The sequence below is a fragment of the Ixodes scapularis genome, unplaced genomic scaffold (assembly GCF_016920785.2).
Source record: "Ixodes scapularis isolate PalLabHiFi unplaced genomic scaffold, ASM1692078v2 PGA_scaffold3__209_contigs__length_174095766, whole genome shotgun sequence".
Lineage (NCBI taxonomy): Eukaryota > Metazoa > Arthropoda > Arachnida > Ixodida > Ixodidae > Ixodes > Ixodes scapularis.
The window spans coordinates 87,291,935-87,312,111 of NW_024609868.1; the positions used below are offsets into that span (position 1 = coordinate 87,291,935).

Here is a 20,177-nt window from a genome sequence, read left to right on the forward strand (position 1 = left end):
TATACACATTTTTAAAACATCTAAACATATCATACTAAAAATAAATTAAATTTTAATAGCGAAACGTGTTTCGTAATTAAAACGATTACTTGTTCTCTGCAGTCCTACACAAGCTGTCATGGCGCGCTCCTCCTTCGGAAATCGTCGCAGAAACGTCGTAACTACAGTAGTCGTAACGTCATAAAATCGGAAGTCGCGGCTCTTCCATTTGTCCGGTCTAATCTCGCTTTCAAGATGCCGAAAGTAGTCTCTAGGAGCATTGTGTGTTCCGACACCAAGGATCAAGAAGAGTACAACGAGGAAAAGCCTCTGAATGTGTACTATTGCATATGTGGTAGTATGGCGATGATCTTGGGTTCGTACGATTCAAACATCGCACTCCTTTAAAACAATCTGGCAAACTCTAGCCAGGTGCGGACATTCAGATGTGTTTATTTAAATTACAGATTGTGCGATTGAGAAGCTTCCTCTTCGTCCCAGAGACGGCGCGAGGGTGATCGACGGAGCCAAGCACGCTCACAAGTTGTCGTTCAGCCCGGATGAAGTCATTCACCTGAAGAGGTGAGGATAGGCGCCAGTGGTGCGCTGACAACGTTATCACTTCCTGGAAAAATAAAAAATAAAATGTGACTTGCAATTTTCAGACCAGAGGGCATCGAACGCCAGTACAGGAAGAAGTGCAAAAAGTGAGTGTTCTCAGTTATCGAAGCCGTAATATTTTGATACAGCAAAAGGTAATCTAGTAACTCGGGCTCTCGATGAATCAAAGACAATAAATAGAGGCAGCGTCTGTCTACCGGCAGTCGCCTCCCATTGGCTGTCTGGAGTCATATGACAACTGCCGGTAGATTAATGACTTACACTCCGCGCATTTTGGAAACACATTTCAGTGACAGCTTTTTGTGGATACAAGTTTCATGGACACATGTTTCATCGACGTCTCTTCGACACTCGTTACGCGAATTGCACGCTGTAAGGACGTCTCGTCGCGCGTGTATCACAAGCGCATGTTAACCTGCCCGGCCCACCCGTTCACGCCACTTCGTGGCGACAGTCTGCGGCAGCTTATTACAAAAATGTTAACCCACCTGGCCTAGAGTAACTGTATAGGCTCTGTTTGCAGAATTAGAGTATCGCATTCTTTTTCCTTTCGATGCCAGCTCCTCATTGGCGGGGAAGCAGTCTCTTGCGCCGAGCTGGATCCAACTTTCGTACGGGAAAGTGACCTTGCAGGTGCCAAGTTTTGAGCAGAGCATGTTTCTCGCTTTGCGTTTGCAAAATATAGATCCTAGACTAAAATCGAACAAACTGGAAGGTTCCTTGACCATTAAACACTATGCATAGCCGCAGGGTACAATATAATCGCATTGTTTTTTAATGCGAGTAACGTTTCCAAAGTCTGGGAAGCAGATGACACGGAGGACGATCGCGTGGCTTGCGTCTGTGGCGCTCGCGGAGTAGTACGCGACCGGCATATTCGGGCACTTCGGACCAGACAACGACAATTTGCGAAGGGATGACATTTTTATCGGCCACTACTGTCTACCAAGGGCTTAAAGAGAAACAGGAAACAAATGACAGGACGACGACGCAAGCGCAGTGTGTCGCCACACTATATTTTCTCTGCTATGCACGCCACAGTATGCCGCCTCATAGCCGCTCCTCCGGGTCTCCTGCAGAAGCGAGGGTTGCTTCTTGCAGTGTGACCTTAAATCCAACATGGCTGCCCTGGGAGCGTCATTGCAATATTCTGCTTCGCAAGCGGAGCATCTGCAGTTAGTCTACCCTGGCCCACCCATATACACCGCCTTGCGGCGACAATCTGGGGGGGCTTAGTACAGAAGAAAGATAATCTGAGGCGTAGATGGGCCAATAGGAGGCGAGTATCGGTAGAAGTTTGGAGAAATTATCTTCCCGGCTGCCGGGAGACTAGACAGTACCATAAATAAATAAATAAATCTTTACTTGTACAGAAAAAGATGGGAACATGAAAGGCGTGTGTGGCTCTCAGATTGGTTACATTTGCAGAAAAGCTTTAATGATATTCAAGCAAAAGGAGTATCATGGCAACTATAAGTAAAAAGAGTTACAAATATAAGGGGGGGGGGGGTGCAAAAATATTCAAATAATCCAGATCCTTGTGGACCGTCACCTAATCGACGCCCGATCGGGACGTGCTTCGCTCTCTCCCCAAAAAGTCGCCCAACACAGTGCATGATCAAAACAGTTTACTGAACTCGCGTTGCTCGTTGTCACTCTGTGGTCGTCGTCGTCGTCCCGCTCGCCTCCGTGATTCGTTGCTTCCAAAGTCGGCAGCATTAGAGAGCCTCCCTTTGTCCCGCTTCCCCTTTTGAGACTTTCCTAGCTTTGTCCCTTTAACCGTCCAATCGGGCACCTTAGCGCTGGCCGGCCATCCGACGTCAGCGCTGAGTGAGGGGGTGCTTGCCACGTCCCTCCCGGATGGCTTTGAACATTCCCCAACAGGATGGCGGCAGGAAGCGGGGAAGTCATGGGGAACTAGGGAACGGGGAGATGTTCTTTGCATCCTCAAGCTTAATACTTTGAATATGGATGGCCAGACTCACTGGCAAAAGAGGTTTGTAAACATGTGAAAGCAAATACAGGAATGCATAGTAAGGAAATTTGTTAGTACTGATACAGTAATACCTAGTCAAAATATCCCAATATGTATCGGAAGTGTATGTACAAGAGTAGTTGAGTTGCATTTGAAAATGATACAAATATGTCAATAGGTTCTGTGGGTGGAAAGAAGTACTACCGTAAAATACTCGGCGTCCGCCCATTCCACAGGTGACCATCCTTAAATGTTGTAACATCTGAAAACATATGTGCAGTACGAATATAAATGAAAGTTGTGACCTAACAAGCGCCCATCCCTTTGTTTCTTGCTATTATCTCCAAATTTTGAGTGGGCGCTTGATCGGTGCTTTACGATAATACTGAAATATATATGTGCTACAAATACATTGTAATCTAGTTTGTGCTATTATTTGGTAGAAATGAATCATTGAACGCAGATAATTTAGGAGGCATTTTGTAGATATTGGGCATGTGCTCAATTAAAAATGAATCAGTTGTGTTTTCTGATTGGCTTTCACCAAACAAACCAACATAATGGAAACAGAAGACAAGTCAGTCGGAAGTTTTCCTCAAATAGTGAAAAGAAAACAGTCAGCCCATCGGTTTATTATTGTTTGACAGGGAGAGGAATTGATTCACAAAATTTTCTAGCTAAATACACTGGTTTCATATTGCATCATTATTAATGGGATATATTCAAGAATGCCTTTCAATACAGGAATCCAGCTGCAGTTGGTGCATTGTATTAAGGTGGCACATGAACACAAATACTAGATGTATTTTTTGGGGAATACTATCACTCTCTACTTGTACTGCAATACTGCCCAACCCTGTTCCTATGCTATATCTTTCTCCCCACTAAACTTTTCTTCATCAAATATGACACACGCTATATAAATATTTTTTGCAATTATGTAATACTTGTGTCGTATAATCTGCACCCATCCACCATATATTTTGTGAGTTGTCTACCACAATGAAAGCAGACTTAGCTGATTGAAGCAGGGAAGGGGCAGTCGATGCCCCTCGACACAGCATCTTTCGGCTCCAAATGTCTTAGCGAAGCTGAGGCACGATTTGAAGCACTGACGCTTGCATCCCGTTTCTCGGCAGATGCGACCTGCTACTCTTTTATCAGCACGACGCCAAGAGCAACGTCACTTTTGTGGTGAAGGGGTCAGTGTTCAGAGCGGGAGAGGGCCCACTCAAGGCCGGCGTGCTCCTCCAGGCAGCAGTTGAGCCCAAGAAGGTACCCCCAGTTTTTCTATTTCAAAGTCGCTGTGGTATCGGTGATGTCACGTGGCATCACGACGTGACACTGGAAGTTACGGGACACTGTAACGTCATGTAGGATCAAGTGGTATCACACGACAGTGCTTTACATGATGTAACATCATTGGATATCACATTATATCACATGACACTGCCTCAGATGACATGACATCACATGACCCTGCTTCACCTGATGTGACATCCCTTGGTATCACATGACACTGGTTCACATGACGGGATGTCACGCGACAGTGGCATAGCACCACGCACGTGACCATTCTACGTAAGATGCGTACAATGAGCTCAGAAAAGGTTATAAATATGTCACCCAGTGCAGCTCAGAACACACTTCATTTGTGCGGTTAACATGTACCTTTTTGGTATTTTTTGTGTGACATGCTCGATAATGTCAGAACACCCCCCATTTAAATTTTGGTGTTTTTACCGAGAAAGCAGCAGCAACCGAAACCAGATCAAAGGAGTGTGATCTTACAGACCCGTGAAGCCAATTAGGTGGTGTCAGTCTATGCACCTGTTTTCTTATGTCAGTGTGCTTTCACTGTTTCATCAGGCATAAAACTTGTATATCTTTATGGATTTCCTTATTTCTGTCAATCAAGATCAGCCTCGTATGGCTTATTACTAGAAATGTGTGAATATCAAGATCTTTCGAATCGAATCGAATAATATAGTTTACGAATCGAATAGAATATTTTCGAATACGAATAGTAGTTTCGAACAAGAACATTTTTGAAAACAAATCGTTTCTATTTGATCTGAATCAAACAAGAATGCTCAATCAAAACACAACAAATTTTTTTTCAACAAACATTTATGAAAAGTTTATTTTTATTGCAATAAGAAAAATTTCACACATGTGACTGATAAAAAAACAGATGAAATAAAAAATTGGTCAGTAAAACACCATTCATAGAGTGAAATTATAGAATGCAAATGAGAGTACACAAGTGGTGGCAGGTCGGCAAGCCACAACGCAGTCGGAGACCACGTGGCAGATGAACGCAAACACGTGAATGTAAACGAGAGTAGACAAGTGGTGGGCGGGTTGGCGAGCCACAATACGAAGTCGAAGATCACGTCGCGCAGCTGCACCGACTTTGTGCAGTCTCTTCTTGCGCGGGTGTACACAACCATGTGAACATAAACGGAAGTACACAAGCTGAGGCGGGCTGGACTGGGCGGATCGGCAGGCCACAGCAGAGTTGGAAATCATCCGATTGCGCCGCGCAGCCGCACTGACTTTGCTCCATCTCTTTCCGTGTGCGATAGTTCTGCCGATAGAGGGCGCCACAAAGAAGCAGTAAACTAATATGTTTTTCTTTTTCGGCGGAGAGAGCAAGTCTCACTTTCACCAGTAAAAACGGGTAGAAATACAGTAAAACCTCGTTATAACAAAGTTGAAGGAGTGATCATAATTATTTCATTATAGCCATTAGTTTGTTATAGCTAGGGTTCGGAGTTTTCGGTTTAAACCGATAAAAACCGATAAAAGTACGCCGAATCCATTTTCGGAAATTCGGTTTTAATCGAAAAAGGTCAGTTTTAGGTTCGGCATTTTCGATTTAAACCGATAGAAGTACGTCGAATCTATTTTCCCAAAATCAGATTTTAATCGGGAAAGGTCAGTTTGACCTTCCAGTCGTACCGCAGAGCCGTGGCGAAAAAGTGGAAAGACTGTCTATCGAAACGTGTCCCGATGTATCGGATACACGGATGCCATCACGACGTTTTGGTTTAATGTGCGCATCATCGATCGGAACGTGAAGTCCGAAATGCCCCATGACTTCGCCATGTACGAGCGTGTTTTCACACTCGTTGTAAGGAACACTGACTTTATGCAAGCTCTGCATGTTGTGTTGTGCTTCAAAACGTCGCACTGTGTCTCTTTTGGCGGTCACAATTGGTTGATTGGCCGATTTTGGCTTAGGCAGCGCTTCGTCTCCTCAGCATCTCAGTGCCCAGTGTTAGCGCTAAGAGGGCATTCTCAGGGTAATATTAACAGGAAAGAAAGAGTGCGGACCAATGAGGAGAACCTGGGAAAGTACATGTGCGTGTACTATAAAAAGATCACGTAGTCCTGATGTACAGAAGGTGAAGTTGGATGTTTTTTAGGCATAGGGCTTCATATCTGACTTGTTTGTATTTCTGTGTTTTTTTTTTCTTGTTTCTTTTACAGTTACACACATTTGCCAAATAAAGTGTTCATTTTCTTTTTACAATATATCTGTGCTGTTATTCTTTGAATGATTACAATTATCAGAGCTGCAAGGGTCATCTGATTCGGCGTCCGTTGGTGTTTATTTTATATTCACCGAAAAAAGCCGATAAACTTTTGTGGGCATAAATATACACCGAAAAAAACCGAAAATTGAATTTTAAAATAAACACCGAAAAAAGTACGCCGAATTTGGAAAAAATAGAAACCGAAAACGCGGAACCCTAGTTATAGCCAATGTCCATTTCTTCCCTAATAGCAAGCAAGGGGCATTATGATTGCTTTGTTATATCTATTAATTTGTTATACCCCATTTTGTTATAACGAGGTTTTACTGTAAACAGCAAAAGGAATACTGGCAAACTGATGAACCGGAAAATAACACGGGCCAGATATCCCGATAGCCAAAATCGGCCGTAAATCCATATTCGAATCCATAACACCTCGGCTACTGTAGTGACTGTAGGAAGGACTGTAGCACTGATCTCAATGACAATTGAGATCTTGCTCTTGCTCGTAGAGGATTTGCGGTTTTGCTAGCGTTACAGAGGCTGGCAGAAGCGTGCTGAAGACACGTTTTCTACTCGTTCGTCGTCATTCGCTGAAGAAGAGTTTTAAGACCTTGTGTAAGGGTTGAGATTTGCCGTTGAGAACACCTGGAAATTTTCATGAAAGCGCAGTGCAGCAGGAAAAAGCCACAAAAAATAAAGATTTTGTACTACTGATTTGGTTGCCATAAGCATCCAGTAAACAAAACAAAAAAACGCGCCGCTGATGCCGTCCCCTTCCCCCCCTTTTTCATCGGCACTGGACAATGGATCAAGCTCATTTTTGGACCGCGAGTGCAGCAAGTCACAAATACAGTCGGAGTAAAAGTTAAACGGTGCCCAGAGGTACACACGGCTTCACATACATTGCACTCGCAAAACACATGCACACAGTGCCGAAATGAATCTTGGTCTGTATCCAAGCATGCGAAGGCACAGAGACGCAGCACTTAGGCGTGCCTAGGAAGCTTTGATCAGGCCGCGAGACCGGTGACTCTTTCTTTCGACGAGTTGTGCTTTTACATACGGCTTCACGCACATTGCACTTGCAAAATACATGCACATGGCGTCGATTCTTGTTCGGTATTCAAACGTGCGAAGGCAGACAGATGCCGCACTTCGGCGTGACAAGGAAGCTTTGACCCCGCCGCGAGACCGGCGAAATTTACTTTCGACGAGTTGTGCCTTTTTTCTGCGGCACTGCGCTTTCGTAAAATTTTCTATGTGTTCACAACGGTTACACAGAGTCTTAAAAAACTTCTTCGGCAGATGCCGACGAACGAGTAGAAAACGTATCTATAGCACGCTGGCAAACCGCTGCAAAACGCTAGCAAAACCGCAAACCTTCTACTAGCAAGGTGGCCGTCTGGTGGCTTCACTCGCGCTGCAGCGAACAGGCGGGGAAGCGCGATCCAGCAATGGTCATTGAGATCAGTGGACTGTAGTGAGTGGAGTCCTTGATCACTTGCAGAACACTTGACATGTATATCAGGAGACGTTAGGGAAATCGGCACTAACAAGGAAATAATTATCTTGCGGACAGGAATGCACATTGGGAAGACTTTGATGGACACATGGATACAACAGGGAAAAAGTTAGAGTAGTTCTGCGAAGCTCTTGATCTGGTATTGGTTAATGCTGACGTGAAATGTGATGGAAAAATAACATGGGAAAGAAAGAACTCGCTCTCGACTATTGACTACTGTTTAATGTCGCGTAAGATATACCGTATTTACTCGCAGAATGAACGCACTTTTTTTTCCGAAAAATCGATGCAAAGTTAGGGGGGGCGTTCATTACGCGAAGTAAAATTTTTGCGTCGTTTATTTACTCGCATAATGAACGGACCTTTTATCCTGAAAAATGGAAGTAACTTCTTAGCTCTCTGCGCGTGGCGCCCGACCCCTTAACCAAACTAAGCTGTGCAAAAAAAAAAAAAAAATCCTCTTTGTTTTATTTTTTTAGTTCCTTGGTTTTTTTTTCCCGCCTTTCGCAAGCTGTTTTCTTTGCTTAGGCGTTGCTTAGGCGAGGGCTCTCCGCTTATCTTTCTTATCTCCTTGCGCGCGGCGCTCGACCCCCCGTAACAAACTGCGCTGTGCCAAAAAAGAAAAAAAAAGCTCCTTTTTTTTCTTGTTTATTTTCTCGGTTCCGTGTTTTTTTTTTTTTCTTTTTGCCGTTTTTTGCAAGCTGTTTCGTTTGCTTGAAGGGCTTCTCCGCTCCTTGTTTGTTAACTCCTTTCGCGCGGTGCGCGACCCCCGGTAACCAAACTAGGCTGTAAAAAAAGAAAAAAAAAAAAAAGCTCCTCTTTGTTTTTGTTTTTTCTTAGTTCCTTGGGTTTCTTTCAGTGTTGCCAACTCAAAAATTAAAAACCCGCGGTCGGAATCCCGAAAACCGCTAAAAAAACCGCTAAATCCAAAACACAGCGCAAAACGACTTTTTAGACACTTTTTTTTTGCTTTAATTCTTGACAAAGGTATAATAGCAGTATAGATCATATCAATGCCATCTGAAAGGAAGCTTTCCTTTTGTTTTAACTAAAAATTTGTCACGCCACACCACAGTTCACCCGGGTGATCCGAAGTCGAAATTGCAGAGTGAGCCCATACGAACATGGCAAGGGACCCTTCAGCAGTGCGTGACTAGTGAGATCCGATCAACTCGTAGAGTCGTCTGCTACCAGAGGAGAAAGGTGCAGCGGCCGAAAGATGCTTCTTCGTTGCAGCGTGCGCGACCAAATCCACATTCTTCGCAGATAGTTCTGTTTTGAAATAGCGGCACCTGGCTCGTCTGCCATCACCAGGAACCTCCAGTAGCCAGTCTTTAAGTTTAGGGTCTTATAGCCAGTCTTTTCTAAACTTTTGAGCGTACTTCACCTCGCCCATTTCTCGAAACAGTGACAAAAACGTCAAAGGAAAATTGGAACATTCATGCTGTTCAAACGTGCGCGCACAAAACAGGGAGGCATGTTCCAACATTCGTCGCCTGAATGTTTTGATGACGTCACAGGCGTTACTCTCACAAACCAGAACATTACTGAAAGTAAGCGAAGACGACTGTTGCTTATTATCCTTGTCTTTATGGATATGAAAGGTGAATAGTTGACAGTAAATCGATATAACTTGTATACCGCTAAAAAACCGCCAAGGTTTTATCAAACCGGCTAAAAATCCCGCCGCCCGCAAAACAATAATTTATCCCGCTAAACAGAAACAAAAACCGCTAAGTTTAGCGGGAAAACCGCTAAATTGGCAACACTGGTTTCTTTTCTTTCTTTTTGCCTCCTTTCGCAAGCTGTTTCGTTCGCTTAGAGCACTTCTCCGCTTCTCTTTCTTACCTCCTTGCCGCGCGCCGGCGCGCGAACCCAAAGTCCAGACTGCGCTGTGCAAAAAAAAATAAAAGTTCCTCTCGCATGTTTTTTTTTTCTTGCTTCGGTTGGATCTTTGCTAATTTTTTTAACGCCTTTCGCAAGGCGTTTTGTTCGACCACGCTGCCCATGCATGCGACCTCGCTGCACCAGGATAGAAAAGTGCGTTCATTTTGCACGCGTGGGAGGAGGGGGTCAAAATTTTGACGTCCTAGTTGGGGGTGCGTTTATTACGCGAGTGAAAAAAAAAGTCAAAATTTTGAGAGCCGACTTGGGGGGTGCGTTCATTACGCGAGTGCGTTCATTGTGCGAGTAAATACGGTACATCCGATTAGGAGGTATGGAAATACATGAGGAAGGCACAAAAAGTCTGGGGAGCGACCATAAGAGAATCAAGATCAGATTTGGCGCAGTAAAACCAGAAATGCAAAATCAAAAACCAGAGGGTAGGAATAACTTAACTGATAAACAATTACAGGAGGTATCTAAGCGAATCGAGAACATAGCATCCAAGCATCCGGAAAGATAATGGACATATGAAGACTTAGTTTGTGTTTTCAAAAGAGAGAGAAATATTGAATCAAACAAGGAGCAAGAAAACTAAAACGCAAGCTAAAAAGCTAGTGGGATAAAGAGGTGAAGGCAGCAATATTGAGACGCCAAGAGGCTTGTAAAGAACACAGATGGGCAAAGAAAAAGGGGCCACACTAGCCGAAGTAGCATCAAAATTGGAGGAATTTCAGGCCAAAATTGGGAGGGCAGGGGTCCAGTGGATCATAGAGATAAACCACAAGGATAGGAATGCGGGAAAAAGGTTCTGGGAACACAACCATGCACAGGAAACAAAGACCGAGGAGTACCAGCAGACACTAACCACACAGGAAGGGACAAAGGTAGAGGGCGAAGAGGCAAGAGAATACATTAGACATAGAATCGAAGCAGCATTTTCGGAACCAGATCAGGCCGTAGGGAATGGTAGCGTCTACACAGCACAAGAGGAGGATCAAAGTGAAGAAGAGGAAATGACCACTGGGGAATGGGAAAAACCAGAAGGAAAGGTTTCGGCTGGAACTGCGACAGGTCCAGACGGCATACCAGTGAGATTGATAAAAGTTCTAGGCAAAACAAGTAAATTGAAACTAAATCAAGTGATTGACCAGATACTTATGGGAAAGGAGGTACCCAGTGAATGGAAATTGAGCAGGATGAGATTATTATATAAGGGCAAGGGAGATAAAGACAGTATCAAATCATTTTGACCAATCACAGTAACTTTAGTAATATACAGACTAGCTATGCAAATTGTAAAAAGAATGGAAAAATGGGCAGAGAGAAAGCAGATTCTGGGGGAGCTTCAAAACGGCTTCAGGAGGGATAGACGACTAGGTGATAACTTATTCGTAATCACTCAGAGCATTGAGATAGCAATGAGAAGTCAAAGTCCATTTTGGGTAGCGTTTTTGGACTTTAAAGGGGCATATGACAATGTGAATTGGGAAAAACTCTGGAACCAACTGAAGGGATATGGGCTAGGGGGAACCATAGTTAAGTTTCTAGAATGGGTTTATACAGAGAGTAGGATGGTTATAACATGGGAAGCCGAAACTCCAAGACCAGCAGCAATAAAAAAGAGGACTTAGACAGGGTTGCCCATTGTCTCCCCTGCTCTTTATGATATACCTCTGTGAGATGGAAAAAAGGTTAGAGCAGTGCAACTTAGGTTTTGACCTGACTTACATGGAGGAAGGACATAAAGTAAATCAAGTATTGCCAGGGTTAATGTATGCAGATGACATTGTACTCGTATCAGAAAGTCGTGAGACAATACAGGAACTGATTAGGATTGCAGCAGGGAAAGGGGCAGTTTAGGACTAAAATTTAGTAGTGACAAGTCGGGTATAATAATTTTCAACGGCAAGAAGGGGGAACCCCTGGAGACACAGGACACGTTGATAGAACACATAGAAAAGTTCAAATATCTGGGAGTATGGTTAAGTGAAGGAAGACAATATCTGAAAGACCATGAAGATATTGGAACAGAGAAGGGGAAACGAGATTCAGCTATCATGAAACACTGGACACTATGAAACTATAATAGATATGAAGTCGTTAGGGGTGTATGGAAGGGAGTCATGGTGCAGGACTGTCATTTGGGAATGCGGTGTTGTGTATGAGGTCAGAAATCCAGGCAGGTTTAGAGATACAGTAAAGGAGTGTGGGTTGGTTGGCATTGGGAGCACATGGGAATACACCAAATGAAGGGAGTACAGGGGGATATGGGTTGGGCATCTTTTGAAAGTAGAGAAGCGATCAGTAAAGAAAAATTTGAACAATGACTAGCTGAAATTGAGGATACACGGTGGGCAGCGAAAGTGTTCAGGTATCTATAAACACTATGTGGACAAACCGATCCCGCAAGCTGAGATTTCAATACATTCAACGAGATGGGGCCGATCAGAGTATATCAGTAGAAAAGGGAGTAAAGGAAACAGAGAGGAAGTTGTGGGAAGAGACAATGCTTTAACAATATAAAGGGCACAAAAACAAGAAATAAAGAAGGAACAGTTGTATGATAATTCATTGGGGAGCTCATTACTGTTTGAAGCTGTAACGGGGGTGCTAAGACTGAAAACATATAGGGCTAAATTCCAGGAAATTGACACTCATGCAACATATGTAACCACAATAATTTTAAGGTGCATGATGCTTTGTCCCACCCTCTTGGGGGGGATGACTACGGATTTGGAGGGGGCACTGGGATTTACAGACATGGATGGATGAATGGATAGGGAAAGAATTGCGGTAACTGAGAGGGGAATGGAAGATTGGTGGAGAAGTTTTAGAAAGGAATAAAAAAAATAAAAAAAAAGAGCAATGGAATTTACTTTAAAAAAAAGGGGGGGGGGGTTGTGCTATAACAAAATTTACAAATTTCAAACAAAAAAGAAGGGATGACGAAATGTTAGGCTAGGTGGCGCAAGCTGCCGCCCAATACAAAGGGTATAGCCATTACCATCAGAGCCGTACATGTAGAGAGTTTGGCCATTCGTTGGGAAGTATAGGAGACAAATGAGGAGGCGTCATTGGCTGAAAGCGGGCTGGGCGTGTTCCAGGGCGTCTTCAGAAATTCAAATGTGACCAACCAGAAGCCGGAAATAATACCCTGGCGGTGGTCGCGAGAAACAGACCTGATAACTGCATTGAAGTAACTCTCGATGGCTGAAAATATGGTACACGTGACGTTTCAATCACGCTCATCCAAAATGATGGTAGAAAAGTGTGACTAGCGGAATGATCGACATAATCCGTACGCCAAACATCGAGAGCCGGGAATCTGCCGTCCGAGCAGTCACACGTATTTGGTCAAACTCTGTCCCCACAAAACAGAGTTGAGCGGCGCATTCGTTTCTTACATCTTTCTGTATGATCATGATCAAAACAGCACGTGCACCCTATTTTCAGCCACAAAGAGTTAATACACTTCACTCTTACGCACTCATTAAAACCATATACGAACATGGACCTTCGATCAGAACTGTTTCTCGCTACCACCGCTAGGGGATTCTTTTCGGCTTCTGGTTGGTCAAGAGAGCATGCCAAGCCCCCTTTCCGAGTCTGCCGCATGCCCTGGCTCTGCCCGCACCTCCCATTGACCAAACTCTCTACATATACGGCTCTGATTACCATGCATCCGTCCATCCATCCGTGAGTGTAGTCTGTCGCATTTGTGCCCACGACGATGCACGTGCTGTTGCAAATCGGAGTCCTTCATCAAATCTATCGCAGCGTTTGCGCCACAACCACTTCGCCAACTCCGCAATCCAGACATCATGCCAAGCAAAGGACAGATCCCGCTACCACGTGCAAATAACATTTCCAGTGCTTCATAAAAAAAAGGCACTTAGGTTGACTTTTTGGGTTTGCCAAGCACGAAACCATACTGCACAGTCCAAAAACAAAACATGGGACTCGATTGGGAGTTGACACTAATCAGCAAGTTACGCGTTATTCATAGTTTTTGAAGTATTCAATTAACTCAAATACTTTGAACAACGAAAGTGTGAAGCGAATGGAATCGAATAGCAAGTATTATTCGCAAAGTTTCGAGTATTCGCACACCCTTACTTATTACTTAAAAATGTAGTGAGTTTTGTGCCATATGACATGTGTGACTGAAGAATAAAGTGAAGGGAAGCCCTGAGCGGCCTTCTCTCTGCCGGCAGCTCTTGTTCAGGAAACAAACAGTTTTTGGTTCACAGAGACTTTTTCTTGAGTGTCGGGTTCTCGTGGCTCGTGTTTCAAAATCTAGGCACGCATAAATGCCTTGTCAGAGGTAAGGCTTTCACGGGTAATGCCATTGCAGGTCCATTCAGTATAAAAATTATGTTCCACATTTCTTGCCATATTATGTTGCCTTCTTTATGTTAAGACTTGTGGATTCTTGGCATTCAGTATGCGCAGAAACAATGCGCTCAGTTTTTATTTGCTAAGGCGTACAAGCTCGTGCTTTACAGCCGGTAGCAGTTGTACTTCTTTTCTTTGCTCTAAATGTTGAGTACAAATCGGCTTTTGGTTATGTCAGCCAGTTCATTGGCTTTACTGGGCACTATCTTTTTCTCTGTGCTGACTCTCTCACCTATGCATGTACATATTCTCTGTGTAACTAGCTATCGAGGACACTCTTAATCTTGGGCTGTCCCTTTCTTTCTTTCAGATCATGGTGACCAAGCACACAAAGAACATGGGCAAATTCAGCTCTGTGACGGTATCCACAATCGACGAGGAAGAAGAGGAGATTGAAGCGGTAAGGAGCGCACTCTTCCTTTGCAAGCTGCACTCACAACTTCTGGGGTTTTTCCCAATTTCTTGAGATTGCTCATCTTGGTCACTTGTTTCTTTTTCAGAGGGAAGTTGCAGACTCGTATGCCAACAATGCCCGCATCATCGAGAAGCAGCTGGAGCGGAAGGGGATGAACAAGCGGAAGTTGATTGAACAGGTGAGCTATGTGAAGGTTGGTTAGATGTGATTGGGTCATTTGTTCTGGGAGTTGGATGGATGCATACGGCCAACATTTTTAGATCAGGCGACAGCTTGCGCTACCTAGCCCGTGTTTATTCATTGTGAGTGCCCTCTCTACCATGTTTGTTTTTTACTTTATTGGTGGTTTCTCTAACCATGTAATGGGTAGGAATAAACACCACTGCGAAATGATGTCATAGTGTGATTTGTTCTGGCTTTAGTATTGCTCTCGAATTTAGAAGGGGTAATTTGAGTAGATCTCCTAGCGACTTTTGCCAATGTTGTTCATTTGATTTTTTATACACAGGGTGTTGAAGTTTAATTCAAACAGACTTTTTTTAATGGGGCGACAGTTGCATGGGTGCTGTTTTCGGCGTGTATTTGTCAGGCCACGAGAGAATAACCAACGCAGCAAGTTGGCTAATTAACTCCAATCTGTTACTAATTTTTTAATTGTTTGTCTTATGGGTCATGAAGCAATTGCAGTGTTGATGGCAGTTAGAATGGAGGCTAAACCAATTTAAACAGCTTTTGAATTGCCAGAGGGCTTCGAGCTGTTCGTTCATCAACTTTTGCGTTTTCGTCTAATGAGTTCGAGACTGAGCGTGGGACTTCCATTCATAATGACGCATGGAAGAGTGACGTGCTCATTTTGGGCGCTTCGTCATTATCTGGGTAGCACAATGACTGCGGCTCTGCCAAGTGTACGCTACCGAGATAATCACGGAATTTCCGGCACCCTTCCTGCATCCAGTTTCAGAATCAAGCGATAAGAATGCGAAAACGGATTGACATATACCTTGAAGCCCAATAGTGTTTTAAATATTGCTTAAATTGATTTTGAGTGGACTCTAACCACAACTGTCATCAATATTGCAATTCTAACGTGAACTATAAAACCAGCAATTGAAAAGATATTTATTAGATTTTAGTTGATTAGCCGACTAACCACGATGGTAAGTGTGACCTCATGAAATGTCTGCCGAGCTCGATGAATACATGGTGAAGACGGAACCCGTGTAATTTCCTTCCCTTTTTTTTTCTAAATACTCTTTGAATTAAAATCGGACACCTCATACGTGCTAAAACTTTGCAGAATTAACTGGCTGAGCTTCGAAGGGTTTCTTTTATATGTATGTCATGGTCTGTCTTTCCTATTTCCTAGGCTGCACAAGTGGAACAGGATGCAAAGAAAAAGTTGGTCAGAGGCACTCTCATTGACAAGTAGCCATCTCATTTTCAGTCATGTACAGCCTTCTTTCTGTCTCTCTCATGTAAATAACACATTCCGAAATCTTTATTGAGAATAAAAGATTTCAGACATGCTGTGTCAATCGTCATTTATGTGGGCTGCATACGTTACCAACTTGTTATAATTTCTTCTTTATCCCAATTCTTGAAAAAAAAAAAAAAAGGTTTTCCATAATAATAGATTATTGGGTTATAGTATCAGGTTGGAACAGCACAACCAAAGCAGAACATTACTTTTATTTGTTTTTCATTTAGCAGTCTACTCTAAATTCTGATACAAACTGAGGAATGTGTGCCAACGTTGCAAAACTTAATGTCTTTCTTAACATTGAAATTAATAACTTCCAGTAAACTTCTGTATATTGAATTAAGATATCCAATGATCAATTTGAATAATGTGTTATTTGATTGGGTTAGGGCGCTCTGTTGAATGTGCTTCTCACTTGCTAATGGTGCATTATGGAAGAGAAATGGTGCCAGCAGACTGAATGCTACGACTTTGTTTATCGATCTCGGTGCCATCGCATGGAGGGGGGGGGGGGGGGGGGGGGAGAGAGGGAGAGAGGGAGTAGGGGGGCTACACTACAGAATGGGATAATGCTTATATGCACACAACGTATTTAAAACTGGAATTGTGGGACCTTGCAGTAAAAGTTAAGTGTGTCAGTGGCTGATATTTCTTTAAAGAAAACTTTAATTTGAGATTTAGGAAATGTAAAACGAGAGTACGGCATGTTGTTTTTCTCGTTTACGAACAAACTCAGTGAAACGGGATGAGAGCGGCGGGGAAGTCTTTTAGTTGTTTTGTGTCTAGCACGGGCATTAAAACATTCGATGTGATTTTGACGTCTCGTGACCCTCGACTGTGCATGCGCAGTGAAAGCACGATCGAGGGCAACGGGCGCGAGCTGGGGAATGGGCATCCGAAGGAAACGCCGTGCCGTTTTCGAAACCAAAACTGACCTATAAAGTGAGGTGTTCATAAAACAATATTATTTACTTATCAAAAATGTGTTCTTACTCAAGAAATATGTAAATCGTTATTTTTTTGCTATTAAAAAAAAGTAATGCAGAAGACGCAGGAGATTGAAAGCAATTTGACAGACCAGCCGTAGCCATAGCCACGCAATTAACTGCACAAAGGGCACTTCCGGCCCGTGTCATATGGTGAAATTTTGCTTCCGGTTTATAGTAAACACACGGATGATGTGGTCAGGCAGGTAGGCAGCAGGGGCAGCAGTACGGAAATTACGGTCGTTCCACAGACGGGAATCTACACGCTTCACCGAGGACCAAGGACCAACCAAATACGTTCGTTTTGATTAACACATCCTTATCGAACGGGGCAATAACCATCAAAATCTTTACACCACCTTAACGGCGCCAGAACCCCGCCCGTCTCTTTTTTTTTTACCGAATAGAACTGTTGCTTCGGTAACTTCGGCAGCGGTATGTGCTTCTGAGGAATACGTAACGCTCCATCGCACATCAACACCTGTCGTCCTGTTCAATCGACGCCCCGAGTCGTGATCTGTCCCTCGGCGACGACAAAATGCTCAGGTTCGGTGCCGTGTTCTGAGCTGTGTTGCGGCGTGTGATGCCGTTCGTGAGGTGTGCTGCCAGTACTGGTATCGTAAACGGACTTCGGTGATAGCTGCGACTCGGAAGCTGCTACCATGTTCACCAAGTTGAAGAAGAGGATCGAGGAAGAGAACCAGACGGAGCTGAACATCGGCATCCCGACGTCGCTGCCATCCCCGACGCCGACGCACAGCAGGAGGGGTAATCAATTCGACGTTGATAGCCCTTTGACCGAATTATTCTCTGATCGCATAGTCCTCGAGGTCCCACGAGTTGATAAAATATTCCTAATGTTGGTAAAATATTCCTGGTATGATTCGTCGGCGGACATCTTGAAATTTTTCGCATGTTTTATGTGAAGTCACCCTGTTTTACTGACGTATTTGAGATATATGCGATTGCAATTTAAAAATAAATTGAATGGCAGTCCTAGCTTCGTCTATCATCAGGTTCCACGGAGTGTGCTTCGTTCAGAGATATGCCGCTCTACTCTATTTTCTATCAGTCTGGGAACTTTTTCGTAAGTGGCAATGTTTTCCCAGTTAACTGTTCCGTTTACTGGAAGAATTGAGATTTGTCGTGTTTGACTAAGGCCTTTGAAATATTGTACAGACGCAAGGAAGCATGCAGTGTACAGCCACTCGTGGACAAAGTTTAGTGACTTGCTCTGACTGAAATAAGTTGAAAATGTCGACTCAGGAGAACTGATTTTTCCCATTTCCTCCTTTTGAATGGACAGTGCAAAGTCGATGTAAAACTGTTCAGCCAGTGTATTTAGTGATGCAAAATTACAGTTTGCTTTTTCGTGGTTACAAACAAGCCATATTTTCCAAGCGATACTCCACTCCCGGTATACAGTCCGCAAAAACCAATTTAGGCCGAAAACATTTTTTTTCTTAAATAGTCTCCACTCTATGCATAGTCTGCACCTGGTGCTTAGTCGGCAGGAAACATACACGGCACACCTGGACAGATGTCTGCTTTCCTAGCTCACTAAGAAGCTTGTGTTATGCATAGATCATCATTAACATACTCTTTCCTTCACAAATTCTGTCACGTCTCATCACAATGAACGATTTTGAAAAACAAAATTTGTGTCTAGTTCACACGCGTAGATAGTCTGCAGAGCCAGAAATTTCAACTTTTAAGTATGTATAGTCCGTGGACTATAGCATGGAAAATATGGTATGTTAAGCGAGGCTATAAAAAAAGTGTTTATTTTAATGAAGTGCATGGAAATTGTCAGAGTTTATTGCAAGCATTCCTACTGAGGTTGCATTTGCATGACTGCTCGTAGTTATAAACTAAAATTGTAAAAAAAAAATTTTTTTTTTGTTGGGTTGTTTTTGACGATCATGTTTAAAGATGCTACACGTCTGTGTCACATCTTTAAAGATGATCAGCACTAAACAAGTGGCAACAAAAGAAAAGTGCTGTTGCTGCCTATTTCTCTTGTTGTTTCTCATTTTACTTACCTTGTCCTACCAACTAACTCAAGTTCATATATTATGCTCTGGTCGGCAGAACTAGACACCACCATAGGCCAAGGTGCCACGTAAAACAAGAGGACTTATTTTCTTCATAGGCCTTATTCTCTTCATCTGCCACCAGCTAGTGGGCTTTCCTAGTCAAAGAGCTAGTTAGCAGATGGCAGAAGGTTCTACTACACACTTTGCTTCGCATTTAAGGCCCTCTCACGTTGAAAACATTGCGGCAAAATCAACACATTTGTCTTTTACTGTGCTGTGTGACAACCGCTCCGACTGTGCGGGAACAGCAACACAACTCCAGTGCTGATGAATGTATGAGCTATTGGCTACCAAAGTGAGTAGCCTATACAATAATCCCCCATAAACAAAGTCTCAAAAAAGAATAAATTAAATGAACTCTGTTAGACAAGGGATGTCATCCAGGTAGGTGGCTGAGCGAATTTTGTGCCGGTGAGATAACAGTGCCGATAAATTTAATGGCAAAATCCCCAGCCAGTAACCTCTTTATTTTCCTGAGAAATTAACCATATCAGTGTCCGGTTGACATGAGCTAATGAATACTCAAATGTGATGTGCAGGTTGGATAGAGCCCTCTGTGAATCCAACCCACATCCACAAACTTCGTATATCGAAACCAAACTAAATAATTTTATCTATAGCTGTGTTTGGGTCCAACCTAATATCTTCTTCCTACCCCCTTTTTTGTAACTTTTTTATTCAGTGATGGAATTGAAAGATGTTACATTCAAATGAAAGTTTGGAATCTCCTGTTTTCCAGGTGCACATAACTTTTCAATATAGCCCCACCGGCGGCGATGCACTTTCGCTACCGGTGCACTACTCTCCGCATGTCGTCGTAGATGATTGAGGGCAGCTGTTGACGACACCTACGATGGATGCACTGCATCGGTAACCTCGTCATCAGATGCAAACCGTGTACCCTTTAGATGTTTCTTTATCTTGGAAAGCAGCCAGAAGTCTGATAACGGGTGGTCTGGGCTGTCAGGTGAATGAGGCAGAACATCTTGGAACTGCAGCTCCTCCAGCGGAGCGTTAGCCTCATCAACAGCCATCCTCAATCGCCTACGACGGCATGCGGAGAGTAGTGCACCGGTAGAGGAAGAGCAACACCGCCGGTGGGGACTATATTGAAAAGCTATGTGCTCCTGGAGAAGAGGAGATTCCAAACTTTCATTCGAATGTAACATCTCTAAATCCCATCAGAGAATAAAAAAGTTACAGCCTAGTAGGCAAAACATATCGATCACCCCTCGTATCTGCTGTAGAAAGCAACTACTAAGTGATAAATTTGCCC

General features: G+C 43.4%; 2 protein-coding genes across 3 annotated transcripts in view; both read left to right on the plus strand.

The window, feature by feature from the left end:
• Nucleotides 1–109: 109 nt before the first annotated feature.
• On the plus strand, nucleotides 110–15,860 carry LOC8027969 (STING ER exit protein). The gene is made up of 7 exons (XM_029987614.4): nucleotides 110–355; nucleotides 447–561; nucleotides 645–686; nucleotides 3,715–3,850; nucleotides 14,235–14,324; nucleotides 14,425–14,517; nucleotides 15,706–15,860. Exons 1-7 carry the CDS (start codon nucleotides 235–237, stop codon nucleotides 15,766–15,768), a joined length of 660 nt encoding a protein of 219 aa, XP_029843474.1. The 5' UTR covers nucleotides 110–234; the 3' UTR covers nucleotides 15,769–15,860.
• A 1,062-nt stretch (nucleotides 15,861–16,922) lies between these two features.
• LOC8027963 (golgin subfamily A member 1) overlaps nucleotides 16,923–20,177 on the plus strand; it is a 50,965-nt gene continuing 47,710 nt past the window's right edge. Inside the window, exon 1 of one of the 2 annotated variants that reach the window (XM_040213314.2) lies at nucleotides 16,923–17,573. In XM_040213314.2, the coding sequence (XP_040069248.1) occupies nucleotides 17,468–17,573 (106 nt within the window). In that variant the 5' untranslated portion in view covers nucleotides 16,923–17,467. The remainder of the gene's footprint in view (nucleotides 17,574–20,177) is intronic. The other variant, XM_040213315.1, reaches the window with a different exon arrangement.